General features: G+C 32.4%; 1 protein-coding gene across 8 annotated transcripts; it reads left to right on the top strand.

The window, feature by feature from the left end:
* Positions 1-8,295: 8,295 nt before the first annotated feature.
* On the top strand, positions 8,296-17,112 carry LOC123193214. Of its 8 annotated transcripts, none has more exons than XR_006497032.1 (3): positions 8,296-9,774; positions 15,994-16,065; positions 16,800-17,112. XR_006497032.1 is itself a non-coding variant. In XM_044606050.1 (2 exons), exon 1 carries the CDS (start codon positions 8,405-8,407, stop codon positions 9,764-9,766), a length of 1,362 nt encoding a protein of 453 aa, XP_044461985.1. In that variant the 5' UTR covers positions 8,296-8,404; the 3' UTR covers positions 9,767-9,774; positions 16,800-17,112. The 8 variants fall into 8 exon arrangements, 3 of the variants coding, with proteins under 3 accessions (XP_044461985.1, XP_044461984.1, XP_044461983.1); XR_006497031.1 differs by having other exon boundaries at positions 16,791-17,112; XR_006497030.1 differs by having other exon boundaries at positions 8,297-9,774; positions 15,994-16,432.
* The last annotated feature ends 7,321 nt before the right edge of the window (positions 17,113-24,433 follow it).

The following is a 24,433-nucleotide window of genomic DNA, read 5'->3' as shown; positions in this document are numbered from 1 at the left end:
ATATGGAATTGATTGAATGAACTGACCAAAGAGGCTACTAATTCAGAGCTTACTATCCAAGGCATCAAAGAATTATTAACAGTGAAGAATAACAAATTCCTCTTGAGTATCAAGTTCCTCCATACCTCGCAATATTCCAAGATCAAACTCTCGGACTAAAAAAAAACCTAGAATGGAAGGTCAAGAAATGATAAACACGTTCCAAATTCAATATGCTATTATAAAAAGTTTCATGAGCAAAGGGTTTTGGGTTCTACATCTGTGTCTGGATGGAATTCATGAAAGGCAAGATCACATCATACTTGAACAACAACGCTTAAGAGATGATTATAAGAGCTTTCAATAAGAAGTTCGTGAATGGATGCATTATTATCTATGATCATCCATTTCATCTTTTGCATTTCATAATCTTGGTTTCTTATTTTATTTTTGCTATGTTTTGATGTTAGCTCTCTTTTATCATATATTGATATTGAATGCGGAATTCTCTGCTAGATTTTTATTCTATACTAATTTTGTGTAACATTATTTGATATTAATGTTTGATTGCTGACAAAAAGGGAGAGAAATTAGTAAAAGAAATATTGTTTATTTTTTTAGGGTAAAAGTGAAGGGGAGTAAGTGTGATTCATATTTAAATTTCATATTTTGTATTATATTTTCTTTCTAAACTAAATTTGTCATCAATAAAAAAAGAAGAGGTTGTTGAATCTTAATGATTTGATGATAATAGAAATATAAGTTTAATATATTAATATGTCCAAAGAATGCATGAATGCATTAAAAGATAGACAATCTATGAAATATGTAGATAAATCTGAAGCAAGGAAATATTTTTCATACCTCTCCAATGACAAAACCATTTGTTAACCATTCAGTCTCTTAGAAACAAAATTATTTGAAAAGAGAAAAGTTCTAACCATAATGATTTAATTGTTCTAACCATGAGTTTCATGCCACATGTGAAGTATTCAATGTCTTGTTGGCACGTGTTCAAGGAAGTACCAATCCATTGTCGTCATGTGTTCAAGTCAAATGCACTAGAATGGTCCTAGCTAGGACACTTGAAAAATGTCCCAACCATGACATCTCTCTTCGCAAATTGCTGCCATGTTCACCTCTAAGCAATGGCTCGTCGCCATGTGTCCAATTGCATTGAATATCCTAACTAGGACACTTGAAGAATGTCCCAGTCATGACACTCTTTCTTCCTAGATTGCTATCACATCTCATTATTGCTACCATGTGTCCAAAGACTTATTGTCCCAACTATAACACTCTGAAAATTATCCCAACTGACACAAAATCTAGTTTAGGTATGACACAAGTAAAATTCATCCCTCTTAGGTAGCTTCTGAAAACCTCTTAATTATGACACAAAATTCAATCAAGTTGTGACACTTGTGAAATCTTCTCAATGGTGTAGTTTTCAAAACTTCTCAGTCGTACCCCTCTTAAAATCAAGCTTCTGGTTTTTTTTTCTAAAAATATAAATAAAGCAAGTCGCCTGTGACATAGATCTGTCACCCGTACTAAGTATATTTAAAACTATTTGTTAAAGAATTTAAAGCTATCCATTGCAACTCTAATCGAGGTATGTCTTCTTTGCTAAATTTTTTAGTTGATTCTTGATGAAAACTTAATCCAACAGAACACAACTAGTTCTATAAATTGGTTTTGGATTAAAGAGCAAAAGGTTAGAAAATCTAAAAAGCGAAAAAAAAAAAAACAAAAATTACTCTAATTTCTCTCTATCACTCTCACTAAGCTTCCATTTTTATTCATTGAGAGTTTTGTGCACTCAACTTGTATTTACAGCCTTATAGAGGCATTATCACTTTCATCTGTTTGTAATTAAACATTATGGGCACAATCCCGTATCAACTAGTGTAGTTGGACAATCCTGGATATACTATATGTAGAAACTTTTTTAAGAAATAATAAAACTTTAAGGCGGTTTGCTTTGAGAAAAAGACATAGGAGGCTTATAAAAGAAAGCTCTGAACCACTATAATTGAGCATTTCTACAACTTAAACTCTTTAAATTTTGTCTATTATTGTTGTTATTTATTATTGTTGTTGTTGATATTGTTATTTATTATTGCTACTGTTATTTATTTTTGTTGCAAAATTTATTACTGTTGTGCTTCTGTAAAAATCGTAATCTATTTATTAATTTATTATTGTTGTTGTTGTTGTGTGTTCAACAAAGTTTACTCTAGAATTTATTAAAATGTATACTTTAATTTTTTGTTAAGAATCTATTCACCCCCTCTCTGTAGGTTCATATTAGTCATTGCAAAAGTGTTTAACAAGAAATATAAGGTTATTTGGCGATAATCCAAAGACATTTGAATAGAGATGAAACTATGATTGGATTGAGCTTGTTCAATAGGATTAAATTAACTTAATTTGACTTTTTTCTTAATCATGAACGCCCATTCATGGTGGCATGGATTAGGATAAAATTTTGTCCAAGTATCATCCAAATTTGCATCTAAAATCTAAATAAATCACGAATCATATGGAAAAAGGATCAAGGATGAATAACTGTTCATTGTGTTTTATAAATATAGAACGGTTTTCATAGTTTCAAAACTTTTGCCCAAACACAAGGACAAACACCTATTTGACCGAGTGTCACTCTCCCCCCTCCACTCCCTCCCCTTCACCCCCCATGTTCATAGAGTCTTAACAACCTCAAGTGACTGGTTTTGACCTTCGTTTCATTTGTGCTTTGTATGAATACCAAGGTGTCACCTCGTAGTAGGTTGGATAACAATTTAATTGCCATGTAAAGACCAAAAGAGCATCCAAATGCAGGTATCGTGTTCTTAAAACACCTTATGGTTTGTTAATGTCATGTTTCATGAAAACATATTCCTGAAAGGTGGTCCAAGGGGATATTCAGGCTGATTGTTTAAATTTTAAATATTTATATGTATATATTCCACCACTACAAGCTCAGTTAAGCTTTAGTTTGTTTGAAAAGCATGTGGGTTAACATAGTAAAAGCCCTTGAAGGTAGGCCTTGGTATTCAATGGGCTAACATGACATGTAAGACCTGCATTTTAAGGGGTCTTGCCCTAACATGACCTGTAAGTTTGGTGGGTTGTATTAAACAAAGCACGACACGCCCCGACTAGACTTGTGGACACTTCTACACCAATTATTATCCAACTAATGTATTATAACACTTACGAAATTTGTTTTTTATTTGACAAACTAGATATCAAAAGTAAGCACCAGAGATATATTTTTGAAAAATTTCAAATTCTTTTTAAGTTTCAAACTTAATTTATTGAAAAGTTTCAAAATATCTTTTCTAGCTAAATTTCTAATAACATGCCTATATTATGGACAATAAAGGTATTAACCATTACAATGAAAAAAAATTTGATTAAAAAAATGGAAGAATATGTAGCAACAATGAATTTTGTTGTTTTATCTCATGCAAATTATGCATTATAATGTCATGTTGATGGAGTAGAAGCTTGCAGATTAAAATTAAGTACAATTTGAGTTTCCATACCTCTTGAACCCTGTTCGATGGATCTGACATATTTTTTTCTCTATGTCATCTTATCATAGACATCTCGTTCTCGACAACAATAAAGATACTATAAATTTTGCATATCTCATAAGTTTCGTCACTCTATCTAGTCTTTGAAGGTCATTTTGATTTAATCAAATGTCATCATACGTAAGAAATTTGTCTTTTTTTTCCCTTCCCACTCTTGTAAACTTGCTCTGCATTTGTGTACGGTTGGACGCAGTTCCAATCATGCTTCAAATTGTAGCGATTAGATTGTTAGGGTGAGAGAATGAAAATGGATCAAACATGTCCATTTCTTAGGTCGTTGTAGACCAGTAATCAGTACCAAATTAGAAAAAGGATGATCAACTATAAAAATTTTTTGATTCAAGTACCAATTTTTCTACTTTTGAAAATCGGTTAAGCAAACTTAAACGATTTAAAAAAATATAGAAATTGAATAAAACCCAGTTGACACTTTATCATATCTATTTATATGTTTATCCAACAAAAAGTACAATATCATGCCTAATATTCCCATGGAAACTAGGTCGGAAGAATATGACTTTAATGCAAACTTTTTTATCAACCAGGCTGAAAGAACATGACATTAATGCAAACTTCTCTTTGAACTAGGCTAGAAGAACATGACATTAATGCATACCTCTTTCACAACACACATGCACATGACTAAGTCATTGTCAGGGAACTTCTTTTTAATTTCTATATACATGTTTTGTTAGAGCATTATCTTAAAGTCATTAATGTCATAACCGTAGATGTAAGTTTAAAAGTAAAATGTTTAAAAACCACTTATGTCCAATTTTTTTTATGCATTTACTCTAAACCGTAGTGGATATTAGTCTTTAGTTTTAGTTTGTTAACATTGCTATGAGAATCTATCTTATACAAAACTCTACATCATGTACATCAATTGGTGACAAAAAATTTCATTAACACCTATATTTAGTATAATCCTAAAAAACTATTTATATGCCTCTTTCTATTAGGGATTTTGGTAAAATATATAGGCATACATTATGGAACTTGCTAGATCTAGCAATTCATGTCATCGATCATGTTTGTATTGTCTTAGCTTTGGTTTTGGGTTAGAGATCTTTAACTCTAACATGATTTGAATTAATATTATGTCAAAATTTTCAGTCCTAACCCAACTCAATGTTTAGGTTGACTCGACAGAACCTGTTGACTCAAAATTTTTTATTGTCTTCAGTCTTCTAAATGTTTTTAGCATTTTAACTTTTTCACCAAATTATTCCAACATTTTTGCTGGTAAATGTCAAATTACCCCAACTTATTATTAATAAAACACACCATATAATATTTTGTCTTACTTACAAATTATTAAAAATTATATATTAAAACCTTTAAAATACGTCAATAGTCTTATTAACCAAATCGCGTTCTCACTATCGAATACTATAATAAATATTTAAATAAAAATCAAGAATAATATGAATAATTATAACTATATAATGATACAACTATATACAATATATAATAATTTCATCTATGGTATTTTTTTTCCTAAGTGATTTTAACTATTATTGATATTGTCCTTTAACATTTCTATAATTTATCTCTAATAAATTCTATTAAAGTAACATTTATCTAAATATTCAAATTAGTTCATATTATTTTTTTGTCAATTCTAACATTATCCAATTTAATTTCAAGTCCTGTCAAGTTGATCTGAAATGAATTTCATAAAAAAAATCAATCCTAACCCAATTTTTTTCATGTTATGTTATCTCGGATTAATAAAACGTGTTGAAAATTATTAGTTCCAAAATTAACAATAGAATTCAAGAATTTTTTAAATCACAATATTACCTAACCCTAGAGATATCCCAAAATTTTCATTTGAAATATTACTTGAAAAGTGTAATACTACTTAATATAAATCTCCCAAATCTGAGGCAAGACTTTCTTCAAAAAGTTTGATGAAAATCAATTAAATATAAATAACATGCAAAACATGATTTAACCTAATAACTGAAGGAAGTAAATCCAAGAGTATTATAGGAATTTGGTAATTTCATTGTGAAACTAATTACTATCAACGTTAATTAACATTTAAATTTAATCCAAAATATTAAAAATACTAAATAAATAAAGAAGCACACGCATGCATGCATACACACACAAATTTAGTAACAATACAATAAGGAAGAAATGAAAAAATTATGAAGAGGAGAAGTCCACACACACACACTTAGTAAGAATACAATCAGAAAGAGAAGCAAAAATTATGAAGAAGAGGAGCCCACAATAAGGAAGAAAAGAAAAAATTATGAAGAAGAGTGCACACCCATACACATATGGTAACAATACAATAAGGAAGAGAAGCAAAAATTATGAAGAAGAGTGCACACGCACACACACACACAAATTTAGTAACAATATAATAAGGAAGAAAAGCAAAAATTATGAAGAAAGTGAGTCCACACACACCAAAATTATGAAGAAGAGAAGTCCAAACACACATACACACAAAGTAACAATGCAATATGCAAGAAAAGCAAAAATTATGAAGAAGAGTGCACATGCAAACACACACATTTAATAACAATATAATAAAGAAGAAAAGCAAAAATTATGAAGAAAAGGAGTCCACACACGTGCGCATGCACACACACAAAAAAATTATGAAGAAGAGAAGTTCAAACACACGCAAAAAATATGAAGGAGAGGAGTCCAAACATACACACACAAAAATTATGAAGGAGAGGAGTCCAAACACACACATACACAAAAAAGAATTATGAAGAAGAGGAGTCCAAACATATACACACTCACACATAGACATTTAGTAACAATATAATAAGGAAAAAAAGTAAAAATTATGAAGAAGAGGAGACCAAACACATGCACACACATTTAGTAACAATACAATAAGGAAAAAAAGTAAAAAAGACAAAGAGGAGGAGTCTAAAAATAAACAAAAAGAAAAGAAATCAATGCCTATACCAAAAACACATCTTGATTAGACACAAGCGCTCACACATTTAGTAACAACACAATAAGGAAAAAAACTAAAAATAACGAAAAGGAGGAGTCTAAAAATAAACAAAAAGAAAAGAAATCAATGCCTATACCAAAAACACATCTTGATCATAATGGTTTGAAAAAATAATACTATAAACTCAATCCAATTTCATATGTTATCTGACAACTGAAAGTTTTGTGAATAGAGTTGGATCCAAACCAAGTTTGCTCGGTTTGAAAGCCAACTCTGTTTAGTTTGGGTTGACTTGAAATTGTTTTGTTTAAATTTGGGTTAAAAAATTTAGTTTTTTTTTTTTTTAATTCAGTCAAACTTGAATTAAGAGGTATTTGGTTTGATCTGATTTGAATTCATAGTTCAAATTCATGATTTGAATTAGTAATTCAAATTCATGATTTGAATTAGTAATTCAAATTTGTGACTTATTTACAAAAGGTTTGGATAAAATGATATCATTTGTCAATGAGTCACGAGCTCAAACCATAATTTCAAACCATTAATTTAAGTCAAATTTGAATCAAATTGAGTCAAATATTTTTTTATTTGAATCAAACTTGAATCACTCTTAATTTGTTTTGATAAACTCAAATTAAATTATTTTTTATTTGAATCAAACTCAAAGCAAGAGATGTTTGAGCTTGATTTAATTTGTAACACAAAATCGGATGAGAGTTGCTTTGAATGAAGATGGCAATTCGCTATTGTTGATGCCTTGCCATAAAGAGAAATTAACATTCTATGAAACATTCTTCTTCATCGACATGTCTTTGAGAGTGCATTCTTTCTCAAGCTTCTTTGCAACATTGTCATGTGCGATGACACACCCTTGGTTCTATCCCTTTGGAACGTTAGTCACCATAACGCTTTCATATTAGAGTCATTATCACATTTGTGTCTTGATATCTATGCCTTTTTCTCAAAACTTTTGTTTAAGAAATTACAAACGATTCAAATATTTCATCTATAAATTAAATAACCAAAATTTGATTTGATTAATCAATATTTTCTATTTAATTTAATATTAATTAATCACTAAACTGATTTGGTTTTTGTTTACAATTTTTAAAACAATGTCCGGTAATTAGTTTGAACATTTCTAATTTTGGAATATTTATAATTGTAGAGTGTGAGGTGGATCCAACCAATGGTCAAGATAGCAATCAATTGTCTGTTATCCAATGGTCACCGACCCTTTTTAACCGCTGAAATAAGGCATTAATTTTAACAGTTGGGGAGCATTATAATAATAATAATAATAATAATTTATAATTACTTTTTTATAGTTGATTTAATCCCTATAACCAGACCCTATACTATTGTCCTCTAAGAGTAGGCCCTAGACTTGATCTTAAGGCCCATGCTCTCCTCCCTTGGCCTGACCAATTTTCCCCAGCTCTAGACTCAAGGCCCCTTTACGTAGAAATAATTGTTCCTTCGTAATAAAAACTCTTATTTAAGTTAAACTGTGATTTTAATACTGAATTAATTATGTTTAATAATAGAAATTACAAATCCAATAATCAATGCTATTATTATATTAAACAAATCAAAAATTTAATTTTAAAATATTATGAAAAAAATTAAATTTTTATTTTTATAATTAAAATCACTTTTTATTTATCATTCAAGCTATCAATTTGGAGTGACAACCAGAAATATTCAGCCAATTTTTATTTTTATTTGTTTTTATATATTTTTTTAAAAGTAATGTAAAATCATGTCCCACGCGGCAAGTTCCATGCGAAAATTCCCTTAAATAAAAAACAGCATTTCATCAATAAACATTGAAGATGCTTATAAAAAGGCAAAACCCTGAAATCTGCAAAGTCAATCGTAGAGAATGAAGAAGGGCTTTGAACAACATCAAGAATCCACCAACAAGAAGCCCAAGCCAAACTTGTCATCATCATTGCCAATATGTGAGAATAAGAAAACCAGAGACTTACCCAATTTGTCAGAATGCCAAGCCTGTGGATTTCGAATCGATGCTTGTTCCGGTAAGAACAAAATTCAAATTTTATACAGTGAATGGCGAATTGTTCTTCTATGCAAGAGGTGTCTTTCTCGCATCGAATCCTCCCAAATTTGCGCTTATTGCTTTAATGAAAATGCAAATGATTTTCTTTCTTGTTCTCAGTGTAAGCGTTGTGTTCATAGAACTTGTTTTGTAAAGTACAGAACTGTTTCTCCTTGGTCGTATTCTTGTTCTTCTTCCATGGAGTTTTCAGTTTGTGTTGACTGTTGGGTCCCTAAATCAATGATGAAGAGTAGAGGATTTGTTATTGATAGCAAACGTAATAGCCATTCTAGGGTTTTCAATGATGCCCAATCTTTGAAGGACCCCAATTTCACGTCAAAGAGGACAGTTGTGTTGGCTCTGATGGCTCCTCTTATGGCGGCTAAGAAGCCGACAGTGGTGACAACGAAGCTAATGGAGGTGGTGGCAAAGAAGCCAATGGAGGTGGTAAAGATGCCGATGGAATCAGAAAGTAATGCACTGACTTTGGAGGTGAAGAGGGAAGGTGAAGATTGTAATGATAAGAAAGTTGTTGATGATGCTGAGTTTGCGTTTAAGTTGCACAGGGAAATTAATAGCTCCCGTAGGATTTCAAAGAATTTATGTGTGAAATCAGGTTCTTCCAGTGTTCCCAAGGTACAAGAGTGTAATGATCATTTGGTTCTTAGAGGCTTTGATTCAGGGAATCCTAGTGTTTCTTGTGAGCTTGAGGTTTGTGCTGATGCTGATAAGAAGATGAGTGAGAATCTGGATAAAAGTGTTTTAAATCCTTTTCTATGTGTTAAAGATGAGGATGTTGGAGTGCAATTGAAGGAGGGAGAGGGGAGCTGTTCAAACAGATTGGTAAAGTCAAGTGGAGATGAAAATAGTACAAACTTTGAGTCTAGATCTTGTCATAATAATCAATATGAATCTACTGAATGTAAGGTTGAAACATCTGATGGAAAGCCTGATCGTTATTTGTTAAAGTATATAAAGAGGAAATCAAGCTCCAAAAGAGTTCCAAATGGTAGACCTAAGATTTTGTATGAAAGAACTTCCCATCAATGCGAGCGTCATGATGTTGGATTATCTGTAAATTGTTCAAGGGAATCGAGAACTTTCTCAGATGGTTCACTTCAGTCATGTGCTTTTCCTCTACAAGCATCTACATGTGCTAGTGGTTTGTCTCCAGATGATTCTTAGGGGAACAGGTACTGAGTTATTTATACTTCCTCTAGATAGTTTCTTTTGTTTGTAGTTCTGATTTTTGTTCCCTTGCCTCATGATTGATATACTTTTCTTAGTTTTGATAGATTATGTAGTCATATATCCTGGGATCAATGCGCTGCCGAGTTTAGTTCAAAATGTAGCTAACAGTTTTAAGGGATCAACGGATATTCATCAATACTTTCAGTTTATTCATTGCAAATCACCTGGATTTTTGCAACTCCAGTTTCCTTGTATGGGTTGCTTTCTTTTTTCATTGTGTATATTGCTATAGTGTGATGAAAATATATTAATTTCTTGCCAGTTCTAAGCCAACTTTTATATTTAAACTCATAGTTTTGGTAAAATGAATGAAAGTAGCCTTTATATACGAATCATCATATGGTGCACAGCTTACTTTAAAATGGTCAAAACGAGATGTGGGGCATGTTCCACTACAAACTTTTCTCCATAACTGTGAAGCCATTAGACAATGAAAAAACAATTGGTCAGAGCATTCTACATTATTTTTTCACCAAACACACAAATAGGGGGGTATGCCCATTTTTCCTGCCAATCTCCTTTTTATTCATGAAGGACCAATTAGAAGATAGGCATACCTGTTATGTACCTCTTTGACTTCCTTTGTAAAACAACCAATCAACCTCCACTGTAAACCAACACACCTTACTTGCAGAACCACACTCAACACATTTGCAAACCAACACAGTGTAAAAGCAAATCTGGAAAAGAAAGAGTTTGTGATAATATATATAGATATATTCGAAGATTTGCTGCCTCCCACAACCTCATTATAGAAAACCCTCCTGCTTTTATTTCATTACTTAACTCCTATACACATCCTCTTATTCCTTCTTTTTCCTTCCTCCACTGTTTTGTTGCCATGTTAATTCAAAACTGTTATCATCTTCAACCACTTCATCCTTGCCACATGCGAGTCCCTTTCCCGTCCTTCTCCTCATATATACCTTAAGTGGCCTAACATTACTTCCCCAGTTAGCTTCATCTCGTCCACAAATTGAAATTCTTAAAATCGCTCTTGGATGATGGTAAAATATTGCCAAAAGTTTCCAAATTTAGGAAGCCCCTCCCATTGGATTAAACTTGCATATTTGCTCTAGGTCTTCGGATAGACAAGGGGGCAATGGTTGAATGAAAAATTGCTTTACTTTTTTAGTTGGGAGATGTGAAAGATAGGGTGAATACGGGCATCCGTCTGGAGTGCCAACTTGTAAGCAACCTTGCCCACTCGTTCAAGCACTAAATAGGAGCAATAAAATTGGGGACTTAGTTTGTCATTGGGACATTTTGCTATGGATTGTAACTGATATGGTTGAAGTTTGATGAAAAGCCAATCACCAATAGTGAATTGAATTTCTCTTCACTTGGTGTCAACCAACTTCTTCATTCAATCTTGCGCTTTCAACAAATTATTTTTCAATTCATCTAAGATTGCATTATGATCCTCTATCTGGATATTGACAGCTTCATTCAAAGAGGGCTCATCAATGAGATGTAAAAGCGTAGGTGGATCATGACCATATAGTGCTTTAACGGGTGTCATGTTGTTGCCCTTTGGAAAGAGGTATTGAATCAACATTCAGCCCACACAAGCCATTTAAATCACTGTTTAGGTTGAGAACTGGTAAAGCACTGCAAATAAGTCTCCAGGTTTCGGTTAACGAAATTTATTTGCCTATATGTTTGTAGGTGGTAAGTGGAGGTATGCTTCAAAAGAGTTTGGGTAACCCAAAATAATTCAGACCATAACTGACTTAAGAAACCTCTGTCTTGATCTAAAACAATGGAATTTAGATAACCAGGTAGCCTACAATATGTTTTGCAAATAGTTTAGCAACTTCCTTAGCTATAAATGCGTGGCGTAAAGGAAGGAAATCCACGTATTTGGCCAGTTTGTCTACAGTAACCAGAACCATATCAAATCCATGTGATCATGGTAATTCCTTTACAAAATCCACTGAGACATTTGTCCAGTCCTACGACAAAATCAACAATGTTTGTAGTAACCCAATGGCTTGTAGCTTGATATTTATTTCGTTGGCAAACATTACAAGCAACAAGAAAGTCTTGTACTACCCTTTTTAGCCCTTCCTAGTACAATACTATAGGAATTCTCTAGTAGGTATGGAGAAATCTCGAATGTCTCCTAAAAGGTGAGAGATGGAATTTCAATAGTAATTGAGGAATTAAAGCTGAATTTTTTTTTCAATAACTAATTGTCCTTTGTAGAAAAGAAGTACCATTCCTCAATGTAAAACCAAGATGACCGTTCAGATCAAGCAACAATTCTCAGATAATACTCTGTAACTTCTTATTTTTTGATACGTTAACTTCAATGACTTCAATGCAAATTGGTTGTACGAAGGACAAGGCTAGTAACTCACCTGTTTCGTTGGTCTGTTGAGGTAAAACATTGGTAGCCTTGTTTTTGAATCCTGGGTGATATGCTAATCCAGAGTCAAATTCTAATAACTTAACCACCCATATTTATTTATCAACCCTTAAGACTTTCTAGCCCATTAGAAACCTTAAACTCCTCTGGTCTGTATGGATGATGAAATGGTGTCCCAACAAATAGCGACAACATTTTTGGATTGCAAGTAAGATGCTTGTGCTCATAAATTGATTTTAGGCGAGCTCACTTTGATCAAACCTTATTGAAATAGGCAATTTGCGTACCCTCTTGCATCAAAACTACCCCTAAACTGGCCCTTGAAGCATTTGTCTCAATAACAAAGATTTTGTTAAAATATGGAATTGTTATAACTGATGTTGATTATAGGCTTGCTTAAGAGCCTTGAAGGCCTTTTGTGCTTCCCCTATCCACTCGAAAGCATATTTTTTCAACAATCCTGTTATAGGCTTAGCAATTTTTTCATATCCCTTAACAAACCATATGTAGTAGCTTGTTAATCCCAAAAACCCTTAAAACTCTTAATATCCCTTGGACTAGGCCAATCTACCAAGCTTGCAAACTTGGTAGGATTTGCTACGACTCCTTGAGTTGAAATAATGTGCCCTAAATATTCAAGTTTTGATTGACCAAATATACATTTCTTTTTGTTGACAAAGGGACGAAGATCCCTTAACGCACTCAATGTGACTCTTATGTGTCCCATATGTGTCCAATTTTTGCTATACACTAAGATATCATTGAAGAATACAAAAATGAACATTTGATGGTGAGACAAAAAAATTATATTCATAAACAATTGGAATGTTTCTAGAGTGTTGATAGACCGAATGACATTACCAAAAACTCAAATTGTCCATTGTGAGTTTAAAAGGTTTTCTTCTCCATTTCCTCATCCCTCACCCAAATTTAATAGTAGTTCGACTTGAGGTCTAATTTGGAGAAAATTGTTGCTCCATCTAACTCATCTAACAATTCATCAATGGCAGGTATTGAAAATTTGTTTGGGATGGTAACTTATTTAAGGCCTTGTAGTTGACGCAAAACCTTCATCCTCCATCTTTCTTTCTAACCAACAGAATTGAACTCTTAAATGGGCTGCCACTAGGCTTGATAATCTTGGCTACCAACATCTCCTTTACAATCTTCTCTATTTCTGCCTTTTAAAAATGAGGGTATCAATATGACCTTAAGTTCGGTGGTTGAGCCCCATCAACTAACTGAATAATGTGGTCTTGCATTTTTTAGGTGGCAATTGAGTAAGGGCTTCAAATTATTCTAAAAATTCATTGAGTAGCTCAGTTAACTCCTTAGCTTCAGTGACTGGTTCGCCAGTTGATGATACTAAGGCAGTGGAGAGTTTGAGCCAGTGTTATTGGTCTGAATTTCAAGCTGCTCTCAGCAGACTCTTTGTTGAAATCTCCAATTTTGTCAATGCTAGGTCACCTTATAATGATATATGTAAATTGTTCATCATGAATTTGCCATAACTCATGTATGTCTCCCTATACTCTCCTTAGTCATGTATGTCTAACGTCTTCCATAAACGATCGTAGCCCCTCAATTGAATCCCTTACCTCGCCTAAATCTTTCTCTACCTTCTCCATTCTTGTATCCATCCTAGTATTTACCATAATTCTAGAACTTGCTCCTCATTCTGATATTACTGTTACATACCTTAGTGGCTTCCTCTGTAAAACAACCAATCAACCTCCACTGTAAACCAGCCAACACACCTTACCTGCAGAAACGCACTTCACACATACACAAGCCAACATAGTATAAAAGCAAATCTGAAAAGGAAAGAGTGTAATAATATATATTGATTGTGTTGATATAGGTGAACTTCTTACAAATCACCTAATTCTCCACTAAGTCAGTCTAAAGACAGCAACAGTAAAAATAACAATATCCCGACGTTTCTTGGAGTCGGTACCTCCCACCACTTCATTATAGGAAACCTTCTTGCCCTTCTTGCATTTCTTTACTCTTACATGCATCCTCTTATTCCTTCTTTTTCCTTTCTTCACATTCTTGCTGCCATGTTGATTCAAAAATGTTTCTGCCACTTCATCCCTGTCACATGTGAGTCCCTTTCCCTTCCTTCTCTTCGTATATACCTTGAGTGGCCTAACACTTGGGTCTTACTAATTTGAAGTAAGTCACTGATGTTATTTCCAAGCCAAAATCTTCACTTGGTAAGGGACGTCTATATACCAAATAAGCCTTGAGAGGAGTCAAAAAAAGTGTTAAAGTAGGATTTGCTTGAGAACAAACAAGAATTTTTTGTGGATCCAAGATCCCTTATCCTATTGCTCATTGGTGAGGGAACCTCTATCAAAAAATCCTAGGAGGCAAGCACATTATATAAAAAGTTTTTGAAATTTTGATGCTGCCTCTTAATTTGAGATCCCACCACCAATGGAAGAGAAGCAATTGTTGTATTAACATTAGAAGCATTATACCTTGCTATGGAAGATTTTTGTGAAATTATGAATTGAGGTTTTTTATGTTTTTGGTTTTGATGATCTAGATAGGAGATGTATTTTCATTGTTTCTAGTTTTTTAAGACTTGGGGTTCTTGGGACAACTATCCAATTTTTAAAAATTTTGAATAGAGGTTTATGATTTTTGGAATAGATGTGTTATCATCATGTTTTTTTTTTTGTGCCTTTGGCTTCTTGGGACAGCTTGTCCATTCCTTTTTTCTTTTTTTCATTCTAATGTAGTAGATTTGTTTCCTAGCACCTAAAAAGATAGAAGCATTATGCCTAGTTAAAAGTCAGTAAGCTCAAGGAAAAAGATCACAAAAGCTTTCTTTCCTTTATAGGCCCAAGGACGTCAAGAAGAACCTCTAATAACTTTTTTGAAACCTGAGCCATTCAAGTCCGTGTTTACTTTTGTTAACAAAGTGCTCAATGGGATTTGTCTCAAGATGAAATCTTTATTACCATTTTTCAGGCAAATTTTAATTTCTTTTGAAAAAAAGAATTAGATGATATAGAATCCAAATATAATCCCTTGTTTTTAAAAACTAGGAATAAAAAGAATCTTTAAAAAATGCATCTGGCTGAAATATTTTTGAACATTGTTTTCAGATACAACTCTAGAGTTCAATTTTAGAAAACTATAAAAATACGTTTTCTTAGTATAGTATCCAGATTGCATTCAAGAACTTAAAATCCTTGTAAATATATTGATATTCTTGGTCATTCTGGTATCAATGTGGACATGTTTAGCAAGTTTTGGATATACATTGTGGAATATTATATAAGTTTTCATATTTGTAAAAGTATGGCTCCCTTGTAAATATATTGATATCTTTTGTCATTCTGGTATCGATGCTACATGAATAGATTGGAAAATTAATTGAATTTTTAAGTTTGGTTATTCATTATCAATTGGTAGAGTGGTTGGTATTTTGTGGATTTTCATTATTATGTACATCTTGATAATTAAAGATTGAATCTAACTTGCATTATATAAATGTAATGGTTATTCATTATCATATACATTGTAAATTCGGCTTTATGTGTTACCTCTCAGGTTTTCATGACGCTGATTTTTTATTTGATGCATTTTCATTCATATGGTATACCTCCTTTGACTATTTACATATTGTGTTAATTGAATTATAATCTGTTTATTGAAAATTTTGTACACTTAATTGTATTCCAAGCGTTTTGGGCTAAATCTTTATGATATTTTAAGGGTACTTGACTAATGTTGTGTTGAGACTGATTATTTATGATTTCTTTTGAAATGGCAGATTATAATGATCATTTCACGGATGATCTTGGAAAGTAGGCTTTCTTTAGTTTCCGTAAACTTGAAGCTTCTGGTGAGTTCTGAGGGGGTATTCAAGCGTTTGGAGGATTGTGGGTGGGGAGATATGTTAGATGTATATTCTCTTTTTATTTTTCTTGAGGGCAACTTGGATTCTTCCCCCTAGTAGAGTTTTAAATTTTAGAGTTTCTTAGAAATTTGAATGACCAGGAAGCAGCTGATTTTTCTGTACTTTTGGTTGTATTATAGTGTATTTATTAATTGTATTTTAAGTGTTGGCCAATGGTTTAACCTATCCCATATTCTTCAAGCGAAGATGATTTGAAAAGCCAAACTTCCAAGCAAGATTTAAATTTCATCATGGGCTGTGGCTTGAGGAATAATAACACGTCTAAATAAAGGTTGACAAAGGTCTTTGTATGGTATGTGTACAATTGAAGAGGAGATCATCAATCATGGTCTTGACTATTCAATAGTTTTGAATTTGTGGCTTCTCATCTTTAAGGCAGCAGTGTTGATGTGGGTCATTTTAGAGTCTCCTTGTGCCTAGGAGGATGTTTTGGGTTTTGGGGGAATTATCAATTCCTAGCAAAATAAATGCATTTTATGTGGTGAGAACGAGGGAAGCTCATCTGGCATTCGACTATTTTCGTAGATTTGAAAATTTTGTGGTCTATCTTGATTTTAGCCTAGTATAATTGTTATGGTCATTGGCATGTTCTGATTTTCATGTTTTAAAATTTTGGAGGGGGGATTATGTTGACTGATTTCAACTTGTAGGAATTGCAGCTTGCTACAAGTGGGAGTGGGCACACTTCTAATTCGAAGCGGTGGTTTTTAATGGGAGTTTTCGTTGACTCAATTACTGTCGGTGGAAGCAGGTCTCTGTTGTGATTTACAGCAGGAAATTGAAAGTTGCGGTCCTTTTGTATTTTGGTTTAAAACACAGTTGTGTGAGCGGAAAGGGATTTACTTTCTCTCTTTTTTAACGGTTTCCCACTTGTTAGTCTCCCATCGTAGCTCTATTCTTAACACTGTAGTTTCTTATGCTGGTTGGCAACATTCTGAATGAGATCCTCTCAAATGCAACATCTATTTGTCCTTTTTTTTTTTTCCCCCATTTTTTTGTGTGCTGTTGAAGATGCTCATCAAAATGCAAGCAGAAAAGGGAAGAGTCCTTGTAGGCTAGACATGGAGAGTGATAATAAAGATCACATGAGATTAGATTATGGTAATAACATACATAATATTCTGAGAAGTATTAAATAGAAACCATCTAACATTGAGAGGCTTGAATGATTTGAGATAGTAAATGTCATGTGTCCTTTTTCTGCTATGATGCAAGACTAGATCAATGCCATCAACTCTATAAAATTTATTGCTTTATTGAATTTTGCCGTTATCATATTCCAATAATTATCAAGTTCAAGCTTATCGTTTGATAGAACACTTCTTTAAAGCCACAAACAACATTTATAGTAGAGAAATTGGCTGCAGCAAGCATTAATCAAGCTGAAGAACAAAGAATAATACTTAATACCAAAATTCATTTTTGATGTTGCTTGAAGGTCATGATGTGAAGTCTTTAAAAAGGCTGTCCTCTGCACTTTCATTTTTCTTTTTACTGTGCATAAGTCTTTAAAAATTTTTGTATAAGATGGTAACTGTTTTAAGCATATAACAAAGAAATATTGATCTTTACGTGTTTACAATTTCAGAAGTCTCATAATTAAGGTTTGTTTTCCTAGGAGTTAATGCTTGAGGGATTGGGGTGCAATTATGGGTTCGATCTTTTCTTTGCTAGGTGTAGGTTAAGCCCCTTCTTTACCCTTGTGAAATGGCTCATTATCCTTTTCACAAGATCCAGGGATGGGTTTTTCGACAACCTCATCATTACAAGGAGTGATGATTGATTTTACTTTATCTATCGGCTTCTTAGAGTATCTGCCTGTAAATAGTATTGGGCCTTAGGATTAAGTTGTTGTTTGAGAAGGAAATTTTCCTTTCTTGTTGATGTTGAGTATACATTAAATTTTTGCGGGAGTTTCTTTCAAAGCTTCCATGGTTTGGGTTGTTTGAGTATTGATGAACCTTTTCTTTTGGATGAATGAATGCAATATTTCCTCAACACCACTAGGAGGAATATATTCAAATAAAACTATATATTTATATTTTTTAATAAATAATTAAATATATAAATTATATATCATTCTGTAATTAAGAGATTTTAAATTAAAAGTAAAAGTAACTCTTAATCACATTTTGACACACTATATGTGATTTCAATTATGTCCTTAAAAGTTTGTATATATAAAATTGCTCGAATATAATACACATACCTTGAAATTTTTTGTGCTTAAAAAAAATAGTTGTGAAGATTGTGCCAAGATTATCATTTTTCCAACAAAAATTTGGATGATTTCTCCAACCAAAATTGTAAGTTTTTGTATATGGATTTGCCCTTTTGGAAGCGATAAAAAACATTGGCTTGTTTACAGAGATTGTACTTAAAGGAAAGTAAGGTTAGGAAATCTTTGATAGAATGATAATTGGCTTCAGAGATGTGAACCACAATTTCTTGAGCAAATTTTAATTTACCACTTATCCAAATCATATCTAAATGAGTATGAGATTCGAAAAAAATAATGAGAACTACTATGATTAGTTTATTAAAGGTTTAAATTAATAAGACATTAGCAAATTTAATTTTCTCAATAGTTTCTTGTTTAATTTGAGGTAATAAAAAATGGTCAACAACATTTTGTTACGCATTCTAAATAATAAAATTTTAACATGACCGAACTTTAAGGATTGACTTGTAAATTTGAGAATCACTTTCAATTTCAAAAAAACTGAATACATATTAGAAGTGCCCCTTCCTATTGACTTGGCTTTAGATGTCGCTATTCATGAGAAAGAAGTTCTCAAAACTAAGCAAAAGGATAATTTGAAAGCTTAAAGCTATATGTTAGCTTCAATAAATAAAGAGCTTTAAAGAAAACATAAGAATATGGAGAGCATGTATGATATCCTAAAAAAGTTGTATAGCGAGAATTCACGAGTTGTCGAGTATAAATTGTGTTCAACACTTTGTGAAATGAGATTAAGGAAAGGATTGTCAACAGATGATAATATCATAAAAATGATTAACATCCTAGGGCAATTAGATGTATATAAAGTGATTGTGTTTGAAAAACTCAAAATGAATTTGATTTTATAATCCCTTCCATGCAGTTATAAAATTGCAATAGTTAATATGATAACACATAGGTGACCCACTTACTAAGGTAATAACACATAAGCGGTTGGACTATCATCTTGAGAAGATGGATATTAGATTGTTAAGGTTGTGACTTAAAGTCAATCAGTTTGTACTTGTGTATAATGTAATTTATTTTTTTATTAATAAAAATATATTTATTATTTATTCATCTTAATGTGTACATAATATGTTCACAAGAATAATATACCCTTAAAATGGTAAAATTGTGATAAAAGATTAGGTAACTGATTGTGAAAACCCTATAAACACATTAGATGGTCATTCTAGAAACATCTATAATCTCGATATTACTCTAATTAAAGGCAGAAGTAATGGAGATGAGATTATCATAGTATTGAGCGACTCTATTGAAAAGTGGTGATAATTCTCACATGTCAAAGTTATTGATGGACAACTTGGTGAAACATATAGGTGTATATTGTAGACGTGCTCATCAAATTGACCCAACTTAAGGATTTAAATGTAGATGATTGTCTTAGTGTCTATGAAACAATCCTCTAACTCACGAGCACATGTGATCCTTAGATTTGAGGTCATCAGACTATCTCATATAAGAATCGATGTAGTTTGATACCACATAACGTGCTATTATAATTAGGGTACTTATAAAGATAGTGATTGACTATATCAAAATCTGTATAGAGGTTATAGTAGATCAATGGAGGATTCATCACTCCCAAGCATGGGAGAAGATATCTTAAATGAGAATACTAAAAGAAATCAATAACCATTCGAAACTATGACCATAATGGGATTGGGTTGAAGCCCAGTTTGGATCATAAAATTATTGATATGTCTTAATTTATATCAAGAAGTCACTGAGATAGATATATATCTATATGTCAACTTTAAGAGATATCGATTAACAAAGAGATCTTTTTATACGTAACCATAAAGTTGAGAAAGCTTTGAGTTGTTCACAGATGTTTTGTTTCACTAGGTGGTCATGATACTTTACTAGAAGCCAATTTTAGTTTGTATATAGATTTGATCCAAATATGAACATTATAGGTTCAATAGAGAGTTTATAGGTCACACACATATAAAAATTGATTTAGATTCTAGATGTATAGGGTTTTTTTGGTGATAATCCTAAGATGTTTGAGTGGAGATAAAATTATGAATGGACTAAACTTGCCTAATATGATTGATTTATCCTAGCGTGACTTTTTCTTTGACCATGAACACTTACTCATGAACAATGAACGCTTATTCATGAACCATGAATGGTTGTTCATGGTGAGTTAGATTAAAATAAAACTTTATCTAAATGCGTGTTTAAGGTTCGAATAAATCACAAATCATATGAGATAAGGATAAAAAATGAACAGTCATTCATGCCTCATAAATAGTCATACACGACACTCTATAAATAAGAATGAAATTTCATGATGGCCAAAGGACTATTTCCCACCCAAGGTATGATGATTTCCCAAAGTTTCCCCTATTAATTTTGAAAATCTCATTTATCTACTCATGACCAGTTAAAATTAACGGAACCCTATCCCCCTAAAAAATTTATCTCATTTTTCCCTCTAAAAGTTTAAAAACTAACATTTTCTTTCCTAAGCCAAGTTTGAAAAAATCACATTTCTCCTTTAGGGTTTAGTTGCAAAATTCGGTCACCTTCTCTGCTGCCATTGTCGGTCATCTCTCCCTCTTAACAGTTTCCCTTCCTCCGATGGCCTACCTTAACTCTACCTTAACCCCTCCGACATTCAGAGATGTCGTCTAGGAAGAGGAATCATTTTTTCAAATGACAAAGACGAAATCGATCGATCTCATTTTCATCGTCTGGGAAGACGATCATCTTCCTAGAAGAAGATGAGTTGTCTCGTCTATGTCTGGAAAGATGATGTCTTCTCAGACGATAAAAACAAGATCAATCGACAGAGGAAGAGAAACCGTCAAAGGGAAAGACGGTCAACGATGACATCGAAAAAGGTGATCAGATTTGAAAATAAACCCTAAAAGGGAAATGTTATTTTTTTCAAACTTGATTTAGGGAAGAAAAGTTATTTTTTAAATTTAGGGGGGAAATGAAATCATATTTAAGTTTATTTTTAATATTAAATATAAAATAATGATTTTGCCCTTAAAATTAATAGATTTAAACGTCTATCGATGGTTAAATAGGATTTTCAAAGTTAACAGGGGGAACTTGGGGAAATCAGCATACCTTGAGTGGGAAATAGTCCTTTGGCCTTTCATAATTTCAGAACCTTTTACAAAAATTCAAAAATGTACACCTATTCATCTAAACACTTTCCCTATTCACAAAGTCCTAGCAACCTCTTATAAGCATTTTTTAGCCTTTATCCATCCATGATTTATGTGGATACCAAGGCAAAACTTTATAATGGGTTGGATCATAACTTTCATTGCCACGTAAAGACTAAACGTGTCATCAATATAAGTATGGTGTTTCGAAAAACTATCTATGGTTGTTTTGTCATCGTTTATGAATAACTAATCCTAAAACATAATCTAGGGGGAATTTTGGGTTGTTTGTAAAAATTTTTTGTTTTTTCATTGCCTTCATCAAACTCTAATGACCCAAAATTTCCTTACATGCCACAACTATTAACCTTAGTGCAAGTGAGAGTGTTGTTAGTTTATATTCTAGAAACCAATCGAGTTGTCAGTTTTAAGGTATTTAATCTTGTAATAATACTTAATCATTGCATGCATGCAATTTGTTTTTGCTTTGTGCCCTTTAATTTTGTCATTTTGGTTTGTACAGCCTATTCGATTTAGCTTGTGCTTTTATTTTCTCTTGGTGGAGGTTTTCTCCTACCTATTTTTGGTGCTTCTTTTTTGCCTGTGTGCAGTGGTTTTGGAGATTTGGTAACACTTTATGCTAATTATTTATAAGGTTACTGCGTGTAACTTTTTAGCTATGGATAGCTTTGCTAGTGTAGGAAAGTTTACCTTGGTGTCTTTCTTGTCTTAGGGTGTTTTGGAATGTGATGCTAAAGAAAAGTCTTCATTTGAAGTGAAAGCCAAATCTAGTTTGGAAATCTCTCATCTATGGTTCTAGGGTTGAGAGCCATTTGAGGTTTTTCACTCATAGGAAAGGTTGCAATGGTGGTTGTGTCTTTATTGCCTCGTCGAAGGAGTTGGCAATGTTTGGTGCTAATCGTTGGAAGGGTTAGCTTGCAGGTTATTTTGTGGAGTCAAAATTGTCATTCTACTATGAGAAAAAATTTTGAGAAGCCAATTCGAAGAGGCTTGGTAAAGTTAAACTATTTATAAATGGAATTGGTTGTTTTCTTCTTAAGTTTGACAATGATTATATTTATGTAATAACTAAACAATGCATTGAGATATATGTTCTTATATCTGAAAGTGATGAATCATTTATTTATCTACCAAAACCTCATTATACTTCTCAACATAACCAACCACTATTATTTAGAGATAGTATTCCAAGAAAGACTATTAGGCTAAATTGGTGCACGAGATATTTTGGTGATGTCAAGCTTAAGGATCATATGCATTACTATCTATTAGAGGATTTGTTCCATAGACACTAAAATTAACATCTATATGGAATCATTTTGGTGATCAGTCCAATAAACATGTTATTGACATACACCTATATATTACACCAAATTAACACTAACAACCTCGACATATAAGATTTATTACTACCTTTTAGTGTAGTCATTTAACACTAATAATTTTATCGTATTATTTGTGCTCTTAGTTAGTATAATACTGAGATTACAAATGTTTTTAAATTAGTCACCATATATATTTATAGGGTCCTCATGATCAAGCTACTCATTGATCCCCTTATCATGGTTTTACCAACCTAAAGACACTTATCTAAGCATATATGTAAGTATATGCACTTACAGATAAATATTGTGTAAGACCCACAAGTATGTCTTAAGGGTAATTCAATCGTGTTATATTCAACAATGTGTTTGATTTGTTTATGGATATGTTGGGATGAAATTATATTAAGTTTATGAATTTGAAAAGAATGATGGTCATGCATAGGTATGAATGCATATGCATCACTTACCACATCAATCAAAATAGAGAAGTGTCATGTCAGAATAATTTAACTAATAAATGGTTGTGCATACGAAGATTGCATGTTGGTGCATGGTGTTATGTATAATCAATTTTAAAAGGCATGATTTCAACCGTTTTAGGATTATTATCCCAAAACCTAAATTGTTTTTATCTTAAGCACTTACAAAGAAACTAAGCAAGTTCTTTGGGTGTGTGCATAGTAGCTAATGGAATGATTCTCTTATATAGTTTCAATGAGTGTGTAGAGAAGAAAAGGAAGGAAAAGACACAGAAGTGAATTCTTCTAGCTTTTGGATTCTAGCAAGTAGGGATTGCTATGTTATATTTGATTACAATTACTGCAATTTGTATCTTAGATTAATAACATAGGATCGTTGCATGATATTATGAAGACTTCCATGTAAGTTTATTGTCATGATCATGTTTAATTTGTAGTGATTATTGAATTCTGGAGGTAGAATTTGATTGATTGCAATGATATGTATGAGATTAGAATGGTTGGATAATGATTTGATGCATAAATTATAAGAATGTGTAATTGTATATAATTGAGTTAAGATTTTATTAAGGTTGATATGTTGATAGTCACATATTTATGACATAAAGATGATCTACAGTGTAAACTTTATTTCTATGCACTCTATGATGTTAAAATATGTTGCAATAAAAGTGGAATTGTGAACTTTGAGTAGAGACTAAGTAGGGTGCAAAAAAAGACCATTTTAAGCCTTCAAGACGTCATGCACAACCATCCCTAGTGTAAAGACAATCTACCATGCCTAAAACATTTTAATTATTGATCATAAACAATTGTGCAACATAGGATGCATATATGTTCATATGAAACATAGTTTTCAGTAATAGATTTTCTAGCGATTTAGCAATGGTTGGATACTACCAACTAGTTATAGGGTAACTAAGGCACAAAGTTTGTCATCCATTACTTAAGAGCGATTGTTCATGAGGGAAAATGGCAAAAATACCCCTAAAAGGCATGAAGGTCAAAAAGTGACTAAGTGTTAAAGAGTTTAATTCTAAAATAGGGCATATACATGTTCACTTGATCGTGCATGCTCATGCATGCAAGCATGTA

The sequence above is a fragment of the Mangifera indica genome, chromosome 12 (assembly GCF_011075055.1).
Source record: "Mangifera indica cultivar Alphonso chromosome 12, CATAS_Mindica_2.1, whole genome shotgun sequence".
NCBI lineage: Eukaryota > Viridiplantae > Streptophyta > Magnoliopsida > Sapindales > Anacardiaceae > Mangifera > Mangifera indica.
Note: the sequence above shows the minus strand (reverse complement) of the source record. Positions and strands in the feature narration are given on the sequence as shown.

Excerpts from the sequence above, each read along its gene's own strand:
- LOC123193214 (XM_044606050.1), top strand. The coding sequence starts at position 8,405 with ATGAAGAAGGGCTTTGAACAACATCAAGAATCCACCAACAAGAAGCCC.